General features: G+C 53.4%; 2 protein-coding genes across 2 annotated transcripts in view; both read right to left on the bottom strand.

Moving 5' to 3' along the window:
• Positions 1-493: 493 nt before the first annotated feature.
• Positions 494-11,982, bottom strand: LOC133626871 (SRSF protein kinase 3-like). Its single transcript, XM_062008678.1, is given in 13 exon segments — positions 494-681; positions 1,832-1,924; positions 2,012-2,081; positions 2,499-2,606; positions 3,037-3,122; positions 4,328-4,481; positions 6,394-6,500; positions 6,745-6,832; positions 8,688-8,775; positions 9,218-9,326; positions 9,472-9,520; positions 9,523-9,583; positions 11,855-11,982. Coding segments are annotated over 13 exon segments (1,329 nt in total).
• A 1,233-nt stretch (positions 11,983-13,215) lies between these two features.
• PLXNB1 (plexin B1) overlaps positions 13,216-18,881 on the bottom strand; it is a 55,882-nt gene continuing 50,216 nt past the window's right edge. Inside the window, exons 34-37 of the mRNA XM_062008339.1 lie at positions 18,357-18,421; positions 18,197-18,272; positions 17,762-17,836; positions 13,216-17,223 (exon numbers count right to left, since the gene is read on the bottom strand). Of these exons, the coding sequence (XP_061864323.1) occupies positions 17,119-17,223; positions 17,762-17,836; positions 18,197-18,272; positions 18,357-18,421 (321 nt within the window). The 3' untranslated portion in view covers positions 13,216-17,118. The remainder of the gene's footprint in view (positions 17,224-17,761; positions 17,837-18,196; positions 18,273-18,356; positions 18,422-18,881) is intronic.

The raw sequence follows: 18,881 nt of genomic DNA, 5'->3' as shown, positions 1-18,881 counted from the left end.
CGGAGCTGCGTGGGTGCTCCCCGGCCCGGGGGGGGGGGGCACAGCCGTAGGACGGGCCCGCGGGGCGGCCGGCGCTCCTCCTAGCTGGGCGGGGGAAGGGAGGCCGCGCCGCAGCCCCGCGGTGCGTGGCGCGGCCGGGAAAGGGGCGGCTCAGCAGGCCGGGCAGGCACGGCGGGGCTCCCGCTGCCCGACAGCCGCCGTGACAGCCCTTCAGCCTGCGAGCCACGGCACGCCGATTGCCGCCGAGCAACGCTGCGTGCGGACTGCGCGAAGCGAAAGGGACGTTTAAGGGTCGCGCACGGAGCCCGAGCGCGGGAGCAGCTGCGGGACAAAGCCCGGGGTAGGGGCGGCCGCCCGGAGGAGCCCGATCCGCGCAGCGAGGCCGGCCGAGGCGCCGCCACCGCCCGGGCCTGCCGCCATCTTGTGCGCAGCGCCCGCCGCCCCGTGAGGCCGGGCGGGTGCGGGGCCCGGCGGCTCCGGGGCTCCGGGCCGGTCACGGGGCGCTGAGCCAGGCGTGCTGCAGGCAGCGGGCGGCCGTGGCGCGGCGGGCCGGCGCGTAGCGCAGGGCGGGCAGGAGGAAGCTGGTGAAGGCGGAGACCTGGGCGGGTGTCCAGCGGTGCCTGTCAGCCAGGATGCTGTGGAGACTGCGGGGGGAAAGCCGGGAGAGCCGCAGCAGAGCGCCTGGCAAAGAGCGTAAGCACAGTGCCGGAGTTAAACGGGAGGGTGCCGCTCCCCGCGCCCGCCGCAGCAGTCCGCAGCAGCGCCTCGCGGCCTCGCTCCGAGCTTTGCCTGCACTGCCCCTTGCAGCGTCGGCTCTCGCGTATTCCCCAGAAACCATCTTTCCCAGCTAGCGTTTGGGGTGTCCCCGTCCCCCGGTACTCCTTGGGTGAGAACGTGACGAGAGCGACAGAAGCGCCCAGGCACAGCTGCTCCTTCCCTGCACCTCTCCCCATGCAACCCAGGTGGTGTCAGACCTCATGTGCCACCAACGTTGCGTTTGTTTTGTGGCTACTAACGCTGTGGGGCCCAGGAGAGTGCCACTGCTGACCAAGAAATTATCCCCAGGAGCACATGGTGTGACTGCGGCGGTTGATGTTAGGCAGGCGTGGCTGGGGCAGTTCGGTTCACACAATGCACACAAAACGAGAACTGATTTTGACTCATTTTGAGAGCTACAGAAGTAAGTGTGAGCAAATGAAGTGAATGTGCAGGGAGGTGTTAGTTGAACTACAGCGTGGGACTAGCACAGAGCATGAAACGAACTGGGAGTAGGCTGAGGTTGTGGGGCCAGTGAGAGTGAATGCAGAGAAAGAGCATGACAGACTACATTGCAAAACGATGGAGTCATGTGGTCCCTTGAAGTCAAAGACAGGATTTCAAGCCTAATGAGTTGAAAGGAATTGGGGAGAGTAAAACAGAAGAGGCATTACAGATGGGTCAGAAGACTAAATATAGCATCCACGTTGGAAGGATGGGAGTGTCCCACTCCTCATCATCCTCGTGCTCTGCCCACAAATGGGTGAGAGCCAGCCAGTTCCTGGCTGTTTCCTGTCCATGTTTCCATTTTCTCCCAATCCAAAGGAGAAAGAATGAAAATGTTTTACCTCTTGGGTGTTTGCTATGAGCATTTTTCAGGACTTTGCATTCATCCCTGGAACTCTCCTGGGTTGCAAAGGCAGGGCAGGGAGTGTTGCTGCTCTTCATTAAATCTCTGCTCATGTTCTGACTGCATTGTGTGACATAACTTTAGGGAGGTTTCGGTGTGAGCTGAGCAGGAGCGTGTCAGAGCCACTGTGATTTCTAGAGTAAACTCCCTTACTCCAGTTCTTACCTGGCCTGCTGAAAAAATTTGTTGCCTTATTCCAGGAGAATGCAATTTGAGGAGGAATTCTTCCCAGGAGTTCAATAATACGAGCAACATGATCTAGACAGAGGGAGGAAAACCACATCTAGATACATAGATTGTCATGCTTCTGTCACTGGAATAAAAAAACCCTTGATGGAATCCTACCATCATCTCTGGAGAAATATTTCCCAGGTTGAGGATCAAACAGACACTCCCCAGTCGCCATTTCAAACGCCTGGGAACAGAGTAGCATTGTTAATTCACCGACTGACTTGGAGGTTTTTCTTCCCCATTCACTGGTAGTACCAGTTTCCCTTCCTGTCACACAAAAGTGATCCTAAAATAGGGAGTTTTTCACGCTGCTTTGATCTGCACCATGCTGAAACAGGACCTGTACCTCCATTGGGATGAAAAGCAGTATGTGGGGTAACAGACATGGCGTGTGAATTGCCTCTCAGCTTACACGGAGTGGATTGCATCAGCAGCAGCATACTTCCACTCCAAAGTGGATGAGTGCAGACAGCCCCTTCCTCCTTGGCAGCAAGGATGCCTTCCCCCCTGTGCAGCAGGTGTAGGTGGGGGCTGAGGACAGGCTGTTCCTGGCCTCCCTGTGTCAGTCACCCCCCACACTGCAGCAATGTCCCCGTCCTACCAGGCAGCCCATGCTCCAGATATCCACAGCAGTGCCATAATCCAGTCCCAGCAGCACTTCCAGGGCTCGGTACGGCTGGGTCTGTATCTCCTTGGAAAAAGGCTTGTACTGAAACAGAAATAAACTCCTGTGAAGAAGCAGCAGCAAGGCTTGTGTCACAGCTTCCCGGGGCGAAGAGGGCACTGCGGGGCAGAACTGGCAGTGTGTGCTGAACCCTGCGCAGGGCACGGCCGGCACGTTCTCAGCCCCGCTCGCGGGGTGGAGTTATCTGCCAGCATTTCACACTGAGCACCATTTTGAGTTTCTAATTGTAGGGGCTAACTGCGAGCTGAAGAAACATCCAAAGTTGGCAGTGTCTCCAGGAGTACAGTGTCCAGCTTGCAGCTGGGAGTGCTGAACCTGACACCCTCTGAAACTGGCGTCTCTTCAGCACGCCGGAACAACTGTTCAGCTGTAAAAGGACAGACACCCAGGTGGGATGCAAAGAAGCACTCAGCATCCCACATGGTCAGGGGGTTGGGACTCAGAGCAGACTCACTGTCCAGCAGGCGCTGCCCAGATCTGCAATTTTCACTTGCATGCTCATCAGATCAGATTCTGCCAATCCATTGCCATTATCCCCTCCTAGACAGAAAGGACAGAGAGAAATTCAGTCTTTCTAAGCCAACAGGTGTGCATCAGCACAGCAAAGGCATGTACACCTTCCTCTCAAGTTTTTCAGCCTAAAAGGTTGCTACCTCTGCTTTTAAGGGAACACAATGGAAGAGCTCGTACCTGGTCAAAATCTAAGCAGGTCTTTGGGAGGGCAGTAGCTCAGGGTGGAGTGGTGTGACTGTGTGCTCCCCTGCTGCTGCAAGGTTCCTCTAGCACTGAGGTTAAGTCACCATGGGCCCAAAGAAGAGCACATTGTAGCAGCACTAGTCGGACACAAAGTACCTGGTATGCCCCCTTAGCCTCTAGCAATCCTCCCAGACCTTGGGCACTGCCGGCTTGGCACACACCAAGGTTACATCTTCACATGACCTCAGAAAAGGGTCATTTATGGTTTACTGCTTCACAGTGAGCTGTCAGTCTATGCCTAATACTGTGCTTTTCTGCTCCATGCGAAGGACTCAGGCATTAATTTAACATTCCTTGGTTGCCCCAGAGTTTGAGAGACAAAACAGCACCATCATGGGAGAAACACTCACGGGAGAACATGCTGTGAGGATACTATAAAGGGTCTCATTGCTGAGAAAGAAACTCTCCAGCCCTATGCCTTATTCACTGTTCACACCATTGTCTGCAAGTAAGTGATGTCTCAGAAGACCTTGCAGATTAGCATTACATACAAGTCTCCCCCAAACCTCAGAAACATTAGAAATAAGGACCAGAAGTGTCATACAGCTTTTTGATCAAACCATTTGTCTATAAACCTTCCCATGGCTGAAAACAGCAGACACAAGGGAACTGGTCTGTACCTGAAGCCATAAGAATGCACTCCAGTGTCACAGTGGGGCTGTTACCAGATGCCCATGATCTGCAGTTATCCTCTGCACAAACCTCCCTGCAAGACCTGTGATTCTTAGAATCATATAATTGAGCCCTGGCACAGGCTGCTTCACATGATCTGTGAAGATCATGTTTTTGTACATGCCTTCAGTGGCCACTCAGCCCGATGTCTGTTTTAGGCAGAGAGAGGAGGGGCCTCTCAGCAGCAGGAGCTGGCTGTACACTTGTACTGGCCACTGCAGGTAGATGGGAACCTCTCCTAAGATCCTTGTACCTGCTGCCTCTCTGCTTCCCCCCTAAGCCTCTTTTTCTCATTAAGAACACCCTGGGGTACTCACCTAGTCCCTCGAGACTCCAGTCTGTCCTCTGGCTGCAGTGAAGCGTGTCGGGCAGAAGGCTTTTGTGGGGTCTGTACAGCAGGAGGTTCTCGGGTTTGATGTCGGCGTGGATGATGCGGCAGCGCTGGTGCAGGAAGTGCAGCCCAGCCAGCACCTGGGCGAGCGGGCAGCACGTCACCCCGGCGCAGCCCCGGGCAGGGCCCTGCCAGCCCGGCCCCGGCAGCTCTCAGGGCTCTCACGGGGCAATGCCAGCTGGGGACGTTCTGGTACTGAAATGAGGGGCACCGGTGGTGACTGTCCACGATAAATTGTGGCACCGGTTGGAATAGGTACAAGGGGTTTAACCGCAGGAGGAGCAGCCTAGCGAGAGGGGCCTGGGGAGCCCAGCAGGAAAGGGACTGTTTGGGAGAGGAAGGGGAAAACACACAGCAGAAAGCATGAAAATCCAGCAGCATGGATGGGTAAGCCCAGGGAGATGGAGAGAATGGGGCTATGAGGAGGCATTATGATCACAAAGCTGAGCTCCTGAAAAAACACTGCCGTTTACGTGGCTGTTGGCTCCAGCCACTGTCCCTGCTATCATTCCACTGGGAGTTGGGGGCTGGTTATGGAGTGACCTGGCTTGGGAGGGTGTCTCATCACACAGGGAAAGCAAAGCAGATGCAGCGTAACCCAGGCAGGAGGAGGGAGAGACCAGCAGTGAGCGCGTGCAGGGAGGGCTGAGGGGCAACACAGGAGAGCCATGTAGGGAAAGAAGGGCTGATGGTGGAGCAGGGAGAGTCTGGCCTGTCACAGGAGAGAGAAACAACATCTGCCAGAGGGAAACAGCAGCCAGAGTGGCTGTCAGGAATCAGTAACAGCAAAAAGGCTACTGGGAGAGTTCCATTTGTTTAAAAACCACTCTGGTCAGTCATAAAGCGCTGGCAAATATTCTCTGTATTATCAAATTCTATTCCTGGATGAACACCAGCCCCAGGGAAATATAAACCTTAAATGGTAACTGTGACATGCAGAGAAAGATTTAAGGAGCTAAATTGGAATGAATCTGAAGTAAATACTGCCCCAGCACTGATCTGAAGTCAGGGGGAAGAGTCTGAGATTGAAGCAGATAAGGGAACAGATTAAAAAAAAAGCCTTAGGTGTGAAATGGGGCTCAGAGGTTAATGTCACTACATCTCTGTAGCTTCCCTACAAGGGCACAGGAATCAGAGCAGCAAGTCTTCATCTTGGCAAGTGTGCAAACTTCTGAATAAATCTCAGCATGAGAAGCAAAATGTCACTTTAACTGTTCTGAGGCCTCACTCAGGTTTCCTGTTCCTTGGCTATTCCCAGGCAGCACAGAAGAAACTCCAGTTTCACAATGTGTTTGAGTGGCAAACCAGATCCTTATGGGCATGAAGGAAGAGCTGGCCCTGAGCAGGAAAACTTCACCTGGAGGACCAGGCAACTAAATCAGCCATCTAGAAAGTCCTGGAAAGGCTGAGGAGTGCTGAGGGAGACCTTGAGCAGCCTTTGATGGTACCCTGCAGAAAGCTGCCAGCCCTGTCAGTGCTACCCACGGCTGGGGACTTCTCAGTGCAGTGGGAAGGCAGAGACTCATGTGGTTTGCCCACAAGGAGCACAGCTAGCAGCGTGTTTGTCCCCCTTGCTGCTCCTGCGAGCAGAACTGCTGGACTATTCAGTGATCACTGGGATGACAGGAACACAGGTGCCACCCTGGAGTCCCCAGTGCAGGTCTGCGGGCTGCTGACTTTGTGGTGGTGGCCACGACTCCTTCCAAACCCAACGAGACTGCAGGCTTGGGCAGCAACACACCCTGCCTCTGTGTTAATAGCAATGTGAGGGCTTCCCACTCTGCATGTTAATTAACATCTCTCCTTGCACCCCAAAGAAATAGTTAGTTTCCCTTAAAATACTGCCTGCTTTGTGCACTCACTCTGTGCCCTTCCCTTCTGTGCAGGTGAAGCCATGGAGTTTGTGGCAGGTGACCCCAGGATGAAGACTATGGCGTGTCCCCCAGCCAACAGTCCCCCGGTGCCCTGGCCCAGTTCCAGCTACATTCTCACCTGCTGTAAAGACTTTTTCACAAAAGGCAAAGGCAGTCCCTGGGCTGTGTAGTTACTCATCAGACATCGCAGGGAAGGACCCATTGCCTCAAACACCAAGCACACATGTGGGAAAGAGTCAGGGATTCACTAACAGAGAGAAGATGCTACCACAAGCCTTTTGCACTTCACCAGAGCAGCCCAGTCAGCCTCATCCAGCCTCTCCCCTCCAGCCATCTCCATGTGCCCCATTCCAGCAACGACTTCTTCCTCCTGGGAACACAGCAGTGGGTTATACACCCCCCTGCAACTCTCCAAGGCCAGCCTGGGCTTTGCTGGCCCACAACCATGGCACTCTCAGCACAAGGATATGGAAGCCGTTCTCTCCAATCATTCGAAAGTCATCCAACAAACAGATGATGTTTTCTCCTGCCCCATCCTTCTTCTTCATACTGCTCACCTGAGGAGGATTCCAAGAGACAATTAGAGACACATATATGCACAAGGACATCTTATGCTCATTTTATCCCATTCTACAGACTCTCTCTTCCAGGATTTGGCACTTGGTAAGAAATCCCATGAAAACAGCATCAGGAAAACTATCTCTAAACACACAAGCAGAGTCTGTTACCAAGGAATGAGTTTCTGAATGTTGTCTGGTTTTTGACTAGATGGGACCATCACTTTCATGGTGTCCAGATAACTCCGACTGATGCTTGTCCCCACATCCATCTGTGTGTCTGCGGCTGGCCCATGCTGCTGGGCTGGGTGCACCCTGCTCTGCCCAACCATGGGAGCTACAACCCCCAGCTCTTGCACCAGCACTGCACACCTGCATGGCGGGGGGTATCAGGAGCTTGCTCTCACAGAACACTGATCCTGGCACAGCAGTTCATAGAATGGTAGGAGCTGGAAGGAATCTCTAGAGACCATCCGGTCCAACCTCCTGCTCAGGTCACACAGGAACATGTACAGGCAGGTTTGGAAACCTCCAGAGAAGGAGCCTCCACACCCTCCCCGGGCAGCCTGTGCCAGGGCTCCCTCACCTCAACAGGAAAGAAGTTTTTCCTCGTGTTTAAGTGCAACTTTTTGTGTTCCAGCTTGTGCCCACTACCCCTTGTCCTTTCCCTGGACACTACTGAGAGCGTCATCCCCTGCTCCTGACACTCACCCTTTAGGGACTTGATTCATACTTTTTTTTCAAAGCCATGGTTGCCAGGACTGTGGTTTGGCACATTGTGCAGACGTTGGATCTGCCTGCAGCAGCACCAGGAGGGTTGTGCTGGCATGACAGACGTGAGCAGCCCTGGGAGCAGGGGAGCCCAGCTCACCTCCTGGCAGCTCTGCAGGCACCGACCACCCTGTGCCCTGGAGCCAGATGTGCTCTGCTGGGTGGGAGGCCTGTCTTTCAGAGAGAATTAGTAATCAGGCCTAGGGAAGGCTGGGGCTGTGTGCAGGATTGTGCTGCTGTGTAGAAAAGCAGCCCTCAGATTACACTCAACCAGTGCCACTCGGTACTTCCTATTGCCTCACTGAGCCTGGCTCCTGTCCCTTTGGATAGGGCCTGTGGATCTGCAGGTGTGAACTGAACCTCTCAAACCTGTTGGAGAAAGGCAACAATCTGAAGGAGCAATCTGAAATGCAAAATGTAATGGCTTTTACTCATCTACAGCTGGTGTAACTTTGTATTTAGATAAACCTGAAGAACTGTAGCCATGAGCTTTCTGGAACTAGCAGGTCAAGCCATCTTCTCAGGCAATTAGCTGAGACCCAGACAGGCACCTAGTTACCACATCCATTAGCAAAGGCAGGAGGGAGCTTTCTGACTTCAGATGTTTATTATTATTTTGCTATATCCAGCTTTTTCTTTTTTATTTCCCCAATATTTCCTTTTACCTCAGGATCAGTGTTGTGATAGAACAATGCCCTGGGAACAGTGAGCTGGGAACAGCACAAATATAGCAGGGCCCTATCTCCTGCTTAAGACCATAACCACATCTCTCTCTTGATTATCTGCCTTATCCTTCTGCAGGTTCCTCCTAGTTACTGGATTTTGGTCTCAGCTGAAAGAAATGGGCTGACAGGGCAAGAGGGATACAGCCACCTGTCCCAGAGTGACAGGAGGAAGGAGAAGGTTGTAGAGCCAGCACTGAGCCAGGGTGATTTCTATCAATCCTCTCACTTTCTGTTTTTCTTTCTGTTCCCCTCCTAACTCCCGAGGCTGAGGCTTGGAGGGAGAAGGGATGATAAGGCTGATACTCAGACCTCCAGTCTGCAGTCAGTGAGCCAAGTGCAGATACCTAGAATATACCTACACAGCGAAGAAATGAGACCTCATCCTGGGCAGCCTCAGCAAAGCCTTCCCTGCTTTTCAGGACCTTCACAGCTACATGCTTCTTCCTCCTGGGAAACGAATCACAGCTGCCAGCCAGCGCATGCCAGAATGGCCCTAACCAGCAGCACTTCCCATTCTCCCAGTCACCCAGGCCTGTTCTCCCAGCAGCCTTGCCCTTGGCCCATGGCATGTGGGCATCCCTCCTGGCACCTGGCAACAGCAAGGGGCTGGAGAGAAAAAAGACAGAGCATAGATACTCCAGGACGTTATTGGGAAGAGCCAATGCAGAGCATGGGCTGATCCCACCTCATTTCTGTGTTTTGGTGTCTGGGGAGCAGCTCTGCCTGTTGCACACCCCAGCACTCTCTGCCAGGTTTGCTCTGTGCTTGGGGATGCTGATACACTCCCGGGCAGGGAGCTGCATCCTGCTGCTTCTGCAAGAGGGGCCAGTCCTGCCCAGGAGATCGACCCCCCCTTCCCACTTCCCCCAAAGGCAATTGTAGCCCTCACCTCGTGTCCTGGCACAGCCAGACGGTGGCAAAGGTGCCGCAGCCCAGCTGGTGCAGAGCCTGGTACCGTGCGTTGAGCACCAATCCTTCCCTCATGGGGCAGGGGCTGCCTGCAGGGACCAGCACCAAGGGCTGTTACTGACAGCACTCCACACTCGGAGCCTGGAGAAGCTGCCTGGGAGCTGCCCTCTGACAGGTCCCATGGCCTAGGAAGAGCCTAGCAGAGCCTCTGGAGCTGCGTGCCTGAGGACTGACCTGTGTGCTGGGCTGCCAGCATCTCCTCCTGCAGCCGCTCCTCCATGGCCCAGTGGCACAGCAGGTCCTAGCATGAGGGGACAGAGACAGTGGGCAACCAGTCTGGTGTGATCTTCAGTGCTTTACTCCTTTAAAGAGATTTGGAGAGCTGCAGAGCAGCCCTTTCTGCTGCACGCTGTGCACATTGATTCCCCCCTCTGCTCCTGCTGTCCCCTTATCCCTTCCCTTCCCATCCACTCCATGGGCCTCTGGAGCTGAGCTGTCACAAATGCTCTTGGCACTTCATGGAGACAGAGATTATTTTAAGAGTTCAGAGGAGGGAAGCTGGCAGGCTGGGCCTGGGCAGGGATCCTGGCAGTGCACAGTCAGGCCAGTGCCAGGACCAGGTGGGAGTCTCTGGTTTCCCTGAGGCCAATGTGGATTTTCAGGGGCTTAGTGGGGACTGTGGGATCCCCTCCCACAGCTGGGAAAAGCACCCACTGCCTGTCCTGGCTCAGGAGAGTATATGTCTGGGCTTTTGCTGCAGGAGGAGCCTCACACTCCAGAGGGGTGCAAAGCAGAACCTGCATGTTGGGTGCTGCAGCACTGCCCCTCTGCTCCCAGCCCCAGTTTGTGGCTGACCCTCCAGTGACACCCAGCAAGAGGCTGCAACCGAGGGGGAGGCTGTTCCTAGGGTTTGTTTCTATGACAGCCCAAGGTACAAACACAGAGAGAATGCAGACAGACTGATGCAACTGCTGTCCCCTCACCCTGCAGCACCGGTGGAGAATTGGCTTCAGCACTGGTCACCTGAAATAGCAGCCCAGAGCTCATGTTGCTAATGGAAATAGAGCTGTAAGCTGCTGCAGCTGGGGTAGCCCCAACCCAGCCTTTCATCTTGGGGAAATGTCACTTGCTGGGCAGCCGAAGCTTCAGGTTAACATGTGTTGCCAGAGCTCAGGACAGGTGACAATAAGCCCAGTAGACCATTAGCACGGGTAGAAATATTGACCTTCAGATCCTTCAGATCAGGGCAAGAGCTTGCCTGCTCTGGAGGATTTTCAGAAGTAGAGGCAGTGGGCTGGCAGGGGTGGTGGCAGCAGGAGCCACATGGCAGGGAGCTGCTCTGGGACAGTAACACCGTCCAGACGCTGAGACAGAGCTGAGACTTCCCAAAGAGACTGATGTTTCTTTACACACACTGATGCTCCTCTCCCAGCACAGCAGCCAGGTTGCAGCCTGCTCAGACTGGGCCTGAGACTCCAGTCCTGCCAGGGACAGCCCTAACTGTCAGAGCTGAGGTTACACCGTTCACTCAAGCCCATACAGCAGTCTGAAAGGTGTTCAAAATCCCTCTCCATCCTTACATTTGTACACCTCTAACCACAGCATCTATAGTGTCCAGAGTCAGTCTCTCTTAGGCATAAACCTCCAAGATGCTGCATGTCTGTATGGCCACTCTTATCAGCAAATACTAACGTCTCAGCTATGAAATGGAGCTGAAATCAAAATATCTGTGTTTGTGCACTAAACGTGTCAGTGACCTCACAAGTCCCTGTGCCGCTGGAATCTACCCAAGCCCTCCTTGCTCTCATCGTGAGGGCAGCAGGGATGATTAGAGAGCTGAGCAACAGCCTTCAAGAATTGATTCTGTTGCTCACCATTCACCTGCCAAAGCAAAACTCCAGAGTGTGTGGAGAGGAGAGTCCAACAACAGCTTCCCTGGGTGGATTGTAATAGTAATAGTAGACTTTGGTGGGAAAATAGAACTCAAAGACAGTGTAAAACGCATCCTGGCACTGGGGCTGATGGAGCTCCTGGGCAGCTCACCACGCCCTGGTGTCCTCCTTGCTGTGCAGGTGAGGCAAGGTCATGCTTAGGCATATGAGATTTACCTCTGACAACCCTGTTGGATGGATGCATTGGCAGAGGATGAGGAGTGTTGCTATGCAACTCGGTATAGGAGAGCTAAACCCACTTTTCTAAGCTTTGTGATAAAGGACAATCAATGCTTTAAAGCCCTTCATCTCTTGATGACTTTATGTTAAGGACAAGTATTACTTTGCTTTTCTCATTCAAAGCTACATGGTGCAGAACCTGCTTGCTGCAGGCCTGGACCAGGTCAGCACACTTCAGCCCCAAACCATCCCGGCCCTGCCTGGTCTGCGAGAGCCGCTGCCCTGCACAGCTGCCCCTGACCTGCATGCAACGGAGTGAGGAGCTGCCCATCCCATGGGCCTCTGAAGTCACAGAGCTCTCCAGAGCAATACACACCTGCACTTCCTGCAGGAGCACAAAGCTGGCAAGTCCTTGCTGAGCACAGCACCCTGCAAGTCACACCAGGACTAGAGGCAGCCCCGTTATCGCGTGTGGCTCTGAGCCCCGGGGCCCTGCGCAGACTTACCTCACGCTGCTCCCTCTGTCATCTGCCTCCTTCTGGAGCTTCCCCAAGTGAGATACCAGCCGGTCCTGCTCTCCTTTTAGTCTGTGCTGCCTGGAAGGGGTGTCCTTGAGCAGACCCCTCTCCTGCATCGCTGGCTGGTCACAGAGGAGCAGGGCAGGGTATCGGATCACAGCACCGCTTCTGGGAACAGCCCAGGCTTGGGGCTCGCGGGAGACCTCAGACAGCTGCGGTGGACTCACTTCACTGCCAGCCTCTCCCCGCCTCCCCAGCTTCCCTGGCAGCACAGGGAAGCCTGCTTCAGTTCCACAGTCTCCACAGCAACTATTGATAGAGGGAAAGTCACAGCTCTAGAGATGGAAACAGAGAAACCCTTCCCCTCCTGCCCCAGACCCCGTGGGGCTGCCTGGTGCTCCCCTCTGCTCCCGGCAGCATGGCAGCAGCTGCATGGCCGTGGCACCATCTCCCCCCTGGACCAGTCACCCACAGCCTGTGCGTGGCAGAGAGGACAACCTCCACAAGCCACACACAGTAAAAGTCACATTTTTTTTCTCCCCTTGCCCTGTGCCTGGCCTCCTCGTGCTGGGGCCCTGGCCTGCACAGCTCAGGTTTCCTTACAGGCTGCAGAGACGGAGCCCCAGCCCCCAATCAGAGTTAGCACTGCTCCAGCAGTAGCTCTGCCACGGATCCAGGCTGCCAATGCCAGGTCAGGGCCTCCCAGAGCTTCTCCCCTTGCCTGTGCCCCCCCTTCTCTCACCTGCCTTTCCCCCACTAAAAATAACCCAGAGAAGGGAGGGCAGAGGGACAGACAGGGTAGATGGGCCACCAGCCAGCTTTATGCCTGAGAACTTAAGAATGCAGTTGTTTTACCAATTTAGGTGCACTGGTTCCTGCTTCACGCTGGTGGATAACAGTGATCCACCAAAGTTGTACGTCAGGCAGACCCTCCTCCCTTACCCACCGTGGAAAACCACAACCTGAGCTGTAAGGTGCCCCACGCCCCCCCCACATACCCCCAGGGTGGTATTTGAATTCTGGAATCCACCCGAGGATGGTGGCAGAGGGCAGAGGAGGCCGTGGAAGGCAGCACAAGGTTACCTCCAGGAAACACAGCCCCTTCCCAGGCTCTGGAAGGGGCAGGGGGGAGAAGCCCCACACTCCAAGCACAGCTCCCACCTCCTGGTGCTGGGGAGTGCAGAGTTTCCACTTAAGGAGGAAAACCAGCTTCTGGGCCATTGCACCATCGTGCAACACAAGCATACGAGGCAGGTTGTATATTAAAATTTATTGAATTATTGTGTAAGAATTCTCTTTATTAAAATCATTTGGACTCTAAACTGATTATTTACAGACAAAAACCTCTTATATCACCAATAGATTCCTACATCTCAGAACAGTATCTACAAACAGTTATTACACTATGTAACAAAATTCTGACTTTTTTTTCAAGCTTTTTATATTAATTATTAATTCCAATTTGAGAAAGACAGTACCTCAGGGGCTCTGAGCAGAGCTCAGGGTGTGGCAGCGCAGAGATGCGGGTCGGGCCAGACCGTAACAGACAGACAGACACCAAGTCACAGGGCTGGGACAGGGCAGAGTCACCAGGACTGAGGACTGGGAGGAGGACTATCAGAGCAAACACACTGGGTGTTCTGGAAACCAAAAGAATCATCCCAACAAGAAAGGCACCAAAAAAAAGCAGCATCTTGCTGCAGCTGGGGCACACCCTGAAAAAGAACTGGCATTCCACTGAGGCAGCAGTAGCCCAGAACCCTCAGTTTTCACTAAAAAAAACCCACAAAGGCCATTATTTGTACAAAAACCAACCCCAAAGGCTTCCAGGTACAGCCTAAATTTGCCAGCAGGCAGATGAAAGCAAAGGCTCTCACAGCTACAGCGTGTGGGTACCAGCTCCTCATAGTGGTGCCAGTGGGAGAGACATTCAAACACACTAACAGACATTTATCTTAATACTGATCAGTTCTCAGTGTGTCACCCAGACCCCAGGGGAAGCAAGTTCCTCTCTCTGACCGCAGTACCGAGCAACTCTCTGCGCCTGCTGCTCCAGAACATCACTTGTCTGAAAACAGGGTTAAAGCGGCAGCAGCCTCTGGCTGTGCTCGCACAGGGGCAACGGGAGCAGTGTGGGGCACCCCGGGCTGGTGCCACCCAACTTGTGACCTGCAAGAAAATGGGAATGTCCAGAGAGGGTTCTCTGTCCTTCTGGAGCAGGAATGTCTGTCTCCAGAGTGTCTGACAGGCTGGTCGTGGAATCAGGCAGAGACTGGAAGAAACTTGGGAGGATCAGGAGAAATAAATAAATAAGTCTTCCCTGCAATAGGGAACATCACACTACAACCTGGTTTGTGCAAATTTCAGTGCAACAGGAGCCTGCTGCAGCAATGGATCTGGCACAGGAGAGGGGCACGGACGGAGAGAAGAGGGGCCATGCACACACTGGGGCTGAGCCCAGCGAGGGGCCTCTGGTGCATGTCTGCAGGGGAGGGGGTGCCAGTACCTCCAACACCGAGGGCAGACGGATGGGAAGCGATGGGCACTACCAGCTGCCCACCCTCACAGCCCCTGTGCAGGGAACTGCCTCCTCTCCAGCTACGCAAGGACAAGCTCAAGATGTTAAAGAAGTCGATCACCTATGTTTAGTTCTGTTTTTAAGTCTCGATTATTGCTCTAGGAAAAGCAGCGTTTCACAGCCATGCTCAGGGGAGGCAGAGCATTCCCAGCAGCACCACAGAGAAGCAAAGAGAAGGTGGAGCCCACTGACCCAAGGCCCAAGCCAGGCACGTGGGCAGAGGCTGCACTCTCAGCAGCCTCCTGGGCTCCTGTCACTGCAATTCCAGCAGAGCCAGCAACTCCTCCTGCCTTTGCCACTGAGGTGGATTCAGAATTAAAGCCCTAAGCACCCTGTTCTGTGAAAGCACAGAGATAATTCCACACAACTAGGAGCAGGCATGAAGGACCTGCAGAGCCATAGGTCCAGCAGAGAGCCAATGGCTCCTGGTAAATGGTCAGCAAGGCTGTGCCTTGCTGCTGGGGCAGAACATCCATCTGCTGACACACGTGTGCAAAGCTTCGCTGCCACTAAACCTGCACCTGCCTCCCAGGGACTTGCCTCCCGCAGTTCCCACAGGAACTCCCACAGGCTTTACTCATGTGTGTGGCATCTGCTCTTCTCCATTTGCCAGTCCTTTCCTCCACCCAGCTTTCTAGGGGCTGATTTAATCAGTTTTGATCAAGACAAGAGGTTTCAGAGATGCTGAGTTTCCAAAAGCTTTGTGGAAATGGGTGGCCAGGCAGGAGTGAGACCTAAAAAATGGTGCCCACCTCAGAGGAGAGGCAATCTCTGTGCCTCCTTTCTGCCTAGCGGCAGCTGCCCAGCTCACCAGCTGCTCTGTACAGCAGGACAGGAGCAGGTGCCACAGGGACAGTGGCTGTACTCTGGGCATGCAGAGTACCTGGGAACTGCTGAGAGAGGGTGACAGGAGAGAGCTGGCTTCATAGGAAGAGGGGACGCTGCTAGATTATTGTTACATTGCTCAGAGAACAGTTTTGCAACTGAGCAGCAGTCAAACAAATCCACGGGGCTGCTAGGCCCGAAATTACTGTTATATGCCATGTAAAGAGAGGTAGGGACATGATCCTGTCTGATTTTGGCTCTGGGGCCTCCTAGCCCACACAATCACCACCTCAGGGGAGTGACAGAGGAGGCAGACCTGTCTACCTGCCCCAAGCACATGGACATCAGTGTGGAATAAGCAGCAGGGGGTTGAGAACGAGTAGGGCACCCTTATAAATTAGGAACTAGCTTCCAGAAGGGCAGAGTGCTCTGTTCACAGGGCACAGGATGTGAGGAGCGAGCAGGGAGGAGCTGCCCCCTGACAGCTGGCAGCTAACTGTGCTTGTGCCTGCTCCAGCCTCTCCTTCCTCACGTGAATCATTCCGTTTGCAGGACACCTGATGCTTCTTGGGAACAACACAGTTGTGCTTCCTGGCTTCCTCCAGTTCACAGCTCACCAAATAACCCTTCTACATAACACAACAGGAGAGTCTGGGATGTGAAACTGTGAGTAATGTGTAAGGCAAGCCTAACAGAAGGGCACACAGCTAAACCTTGAACCGAGCTGCAGGGAAATGCAAACTGCTGTTACAATGGAGACATCCACGAGTTATCCCTGCAGACAAAGCAGTGGAGAAAACTGCTCCAGTGCTGACAGACCTTTGTCAGTAGAAGTGCACAGAGATACTTCTCCAAGAAGAGCCTTGTCTCAAAGCCACAAAATTAAACATTCTCCTTGAGCATTTAAATACATTAACTTTCTGAGGCTATTTACAAGTCCAGTTCAGAGCAGCAGAACAGCCAGACACAGGAGAAAGGGGAAGCGGCGCACGGCATTTGTTGTGCTTTTCCAAAGGGCAACCTCTGACCACAAGGAACCAGGAAGCCAGGTCCCAGATAGGTCAGAGGACACTGAGGTGAGCCAGGCAGTGGCTCTCACGCTGAATTTGTCCTGAGGGAAAGGGTGAGGGGGTGCTGTCCATTCAGAGTACTCCCCATAGCAAGTGCCCGTGCTGGTGAGCACGTTACATCCAAACCAGTGTTGTGCATGAGCTGTCAGAGAGCAGAATACCAGGGAGCAAGAGACCTCAGCCACTGTACACTCTCTCCATCCAACATCTGAAACCAGTGGGGACGTTGCTGCAAGGAAGGGTGTCGGGTGGGACACTGCAGGAGTGCTCGCTAGTCAGGGCCAGTGCTCAGCACTGCTGCCAGCCTGGGGAAGCTGCCTGTGCCCTGCTACGGGCAGCGGCTGCAGTGCTGGGAACAGTGGCTGCAGCACAGGAGGCTCTCAGTGCTAGGAAGGCCACCCGTGCAGGGCCAAGGGCTCCACAGGCATGGTGCTCGGTGTTGTCACCTGGCTCTTCCACAATCCTATTTGGAGACTTGGCACATTCATGTAACATCTGTAGGAAGGAGCTGTGTGGCCTCCCTGACAGTCTGCCAGGGGAAAACCAAAGTTTGGTCTTTTTGTTTTGTTTTGCTTTTCAGAAGAAAAAACAGACTGTAAAAAAATATTCTCTGAGATGCAAGGACGCTTGGAGTTTGTAGTGCCCCGGCCATCCCTGCTCACGTCACCCTGGAGAGCTGGGCTCCCTGGAGAGGCTGGTTCCAACGGCAGCAGGACACCCTGTGTGTGGCTAGGACGAGCACTGTCCCCGTTCAGCCAGGGGAGAGCAGGCTGTGCCTGTCACAAATCAGTGACTTTATTCTCCACAGCTGCTGCAATCTGTTGGAGTCTATATCCGAGCTGCATCTTCTGTGCCGTTGGGTCTTCTTCCAAGGCAGTGATGATCTGCAACAAGACAGAGCTCACTGGCAGCCTTTCTCCAGCACACAGCACTGTCCACCAGCTCAACACAGCACAGTGGAGAGCCCCAAACTGGAACCCAGCATGCTTAGAAGGTATGTCACAATTCATCTCAAATTACCCACCAAATAAGTATTCGAGCTTCCTCCTAATAACTTACAAACTTCATAGTGCAAAAAGAATGCTAACCTCTCACCTGAAAATGGTATCTTTAATGAATGAACCTGAACTAACTGCATTTCATTTTTAAGTAGAGTATTTGGATACTGGAAAAACAAGAACTGTAATGAAATGCCAACACCTCCAAGTTAGAGATAAATCCTGTTCTGTGATTTTCTCCCTCCCTCCCTCCCTCTTTGCTAAGAACAAAGCAAACTTATGACATGGAAGTTATGCATGCCAATGAAACAATAGACAGTGTTGTAACAGCCTGGCTGCTCTTAATTATTAATTTTGGGAGCTTTTTTGGTTGGATGGTAAAAGGAGATGGGCACGTTCATACCTGCTGGAAACACACACTCACCTGGTCATAGTACTTATTGATGTATTTGTACAATTCATGTAGAGCCACCAGAGAATTGAGGTCACCTGAATAATTCTGAATAAGAGAGGAAGTTAGACAACACCGTGAGACACTTCACAACTGCTGCTCTAAATACCGTGTCCACACAGCTCGTTAGGAAATGTGCCTGTTGCACAAAGCAAAGGGAGTAATTCCCAGCAAAGGGAAAAATCAGATGTGTTCCTTGCCCTGAATCCATGACTATGCTTTTCTCTCCAGTGCTAGCTGGGCAGACCCTCGCCCTCCTCGTGGTGCCCCAGAGCAGAGCAGCCACTGGGAACGGTCAGTATGTCTGAGCAGACCTGCATTCTTGGCTGAAATAGCTCATCTTTGCATTACTAACTCTTAGATGGACAGGTGAGGGGCCAGGGTGACGTGTGAAATCATTTTATTTACCCGTGATAGCTCAGCCAGGGCAGAGTTCATCTCCTGGTCACTGGCAGAGATGGTCTGACGAATGTCCGCGTAATACCTACACGGGGTACACAGGCAATTAGACAGTGCCCTGCCGGCCTCCTCCTCACGCTTCAGCCACAGCTCCTCACCCATTGCTCACCTTTCCACCATCTGCTTGTAGCGAGGAATGTCCCGGGCATAGAGCAGCTTATTGATTGGAGAGTCCTTGAACGTGCAAAAGCAGAACTGATTACAGAGAGCTCCTTCATCACCTGGCCTAACCTGGCAGCTGACGAGTCACTGCTCCTTTCTGTCAGTCACTCAGCATCCAGAATGTTTGTCCTCTGCACTGAGAGGCACCCCAAACACCAGGCTCCCTTCTAGTAATGCGGTCTGAGGAACCATGAGATCTGTTTGATGGTGAAGGGACCTCAGGGATCCTTTGTCCAGCCCTCCACTGGGAGCTGACAGACCCCCAGTATGAGATCACACCGGTGTGCCTTTGCATAGCTGAGGCCTGAAATCCTCCAGAGATCCACCCATCCCATCCACAGTGACCCGTGCAGGACTGTTCCACCCTGGGCACAGGGTGAATTGTGGTGGCAAAAAGCTTTTCTAATGGTCACTTTGAATCTCCCAAGATGCCTCCCATGACTTACACTGTCTGCCATGGCCAACTAGAGTT

The sequence above is a fragment of the Colius striatus genome, chromosome 15, assembly GCF_028858725.1.
Source record: "Colius striatus isolate bColStr4 chromosome 15, bColStr4.1.hap1, whole genome shotgun sequence".
NCBI classification, from domain to species: Eukaryota; Metazoa; Chordata; class Aves; order Coliiformes; family Coliidae; genus Colius; species Colius striatus.
The sequence above is the reverse complement of the archived record's forward strand: the minus strand, read 5'-3'. Positions and strand labels throughout refer to the sequence as shown.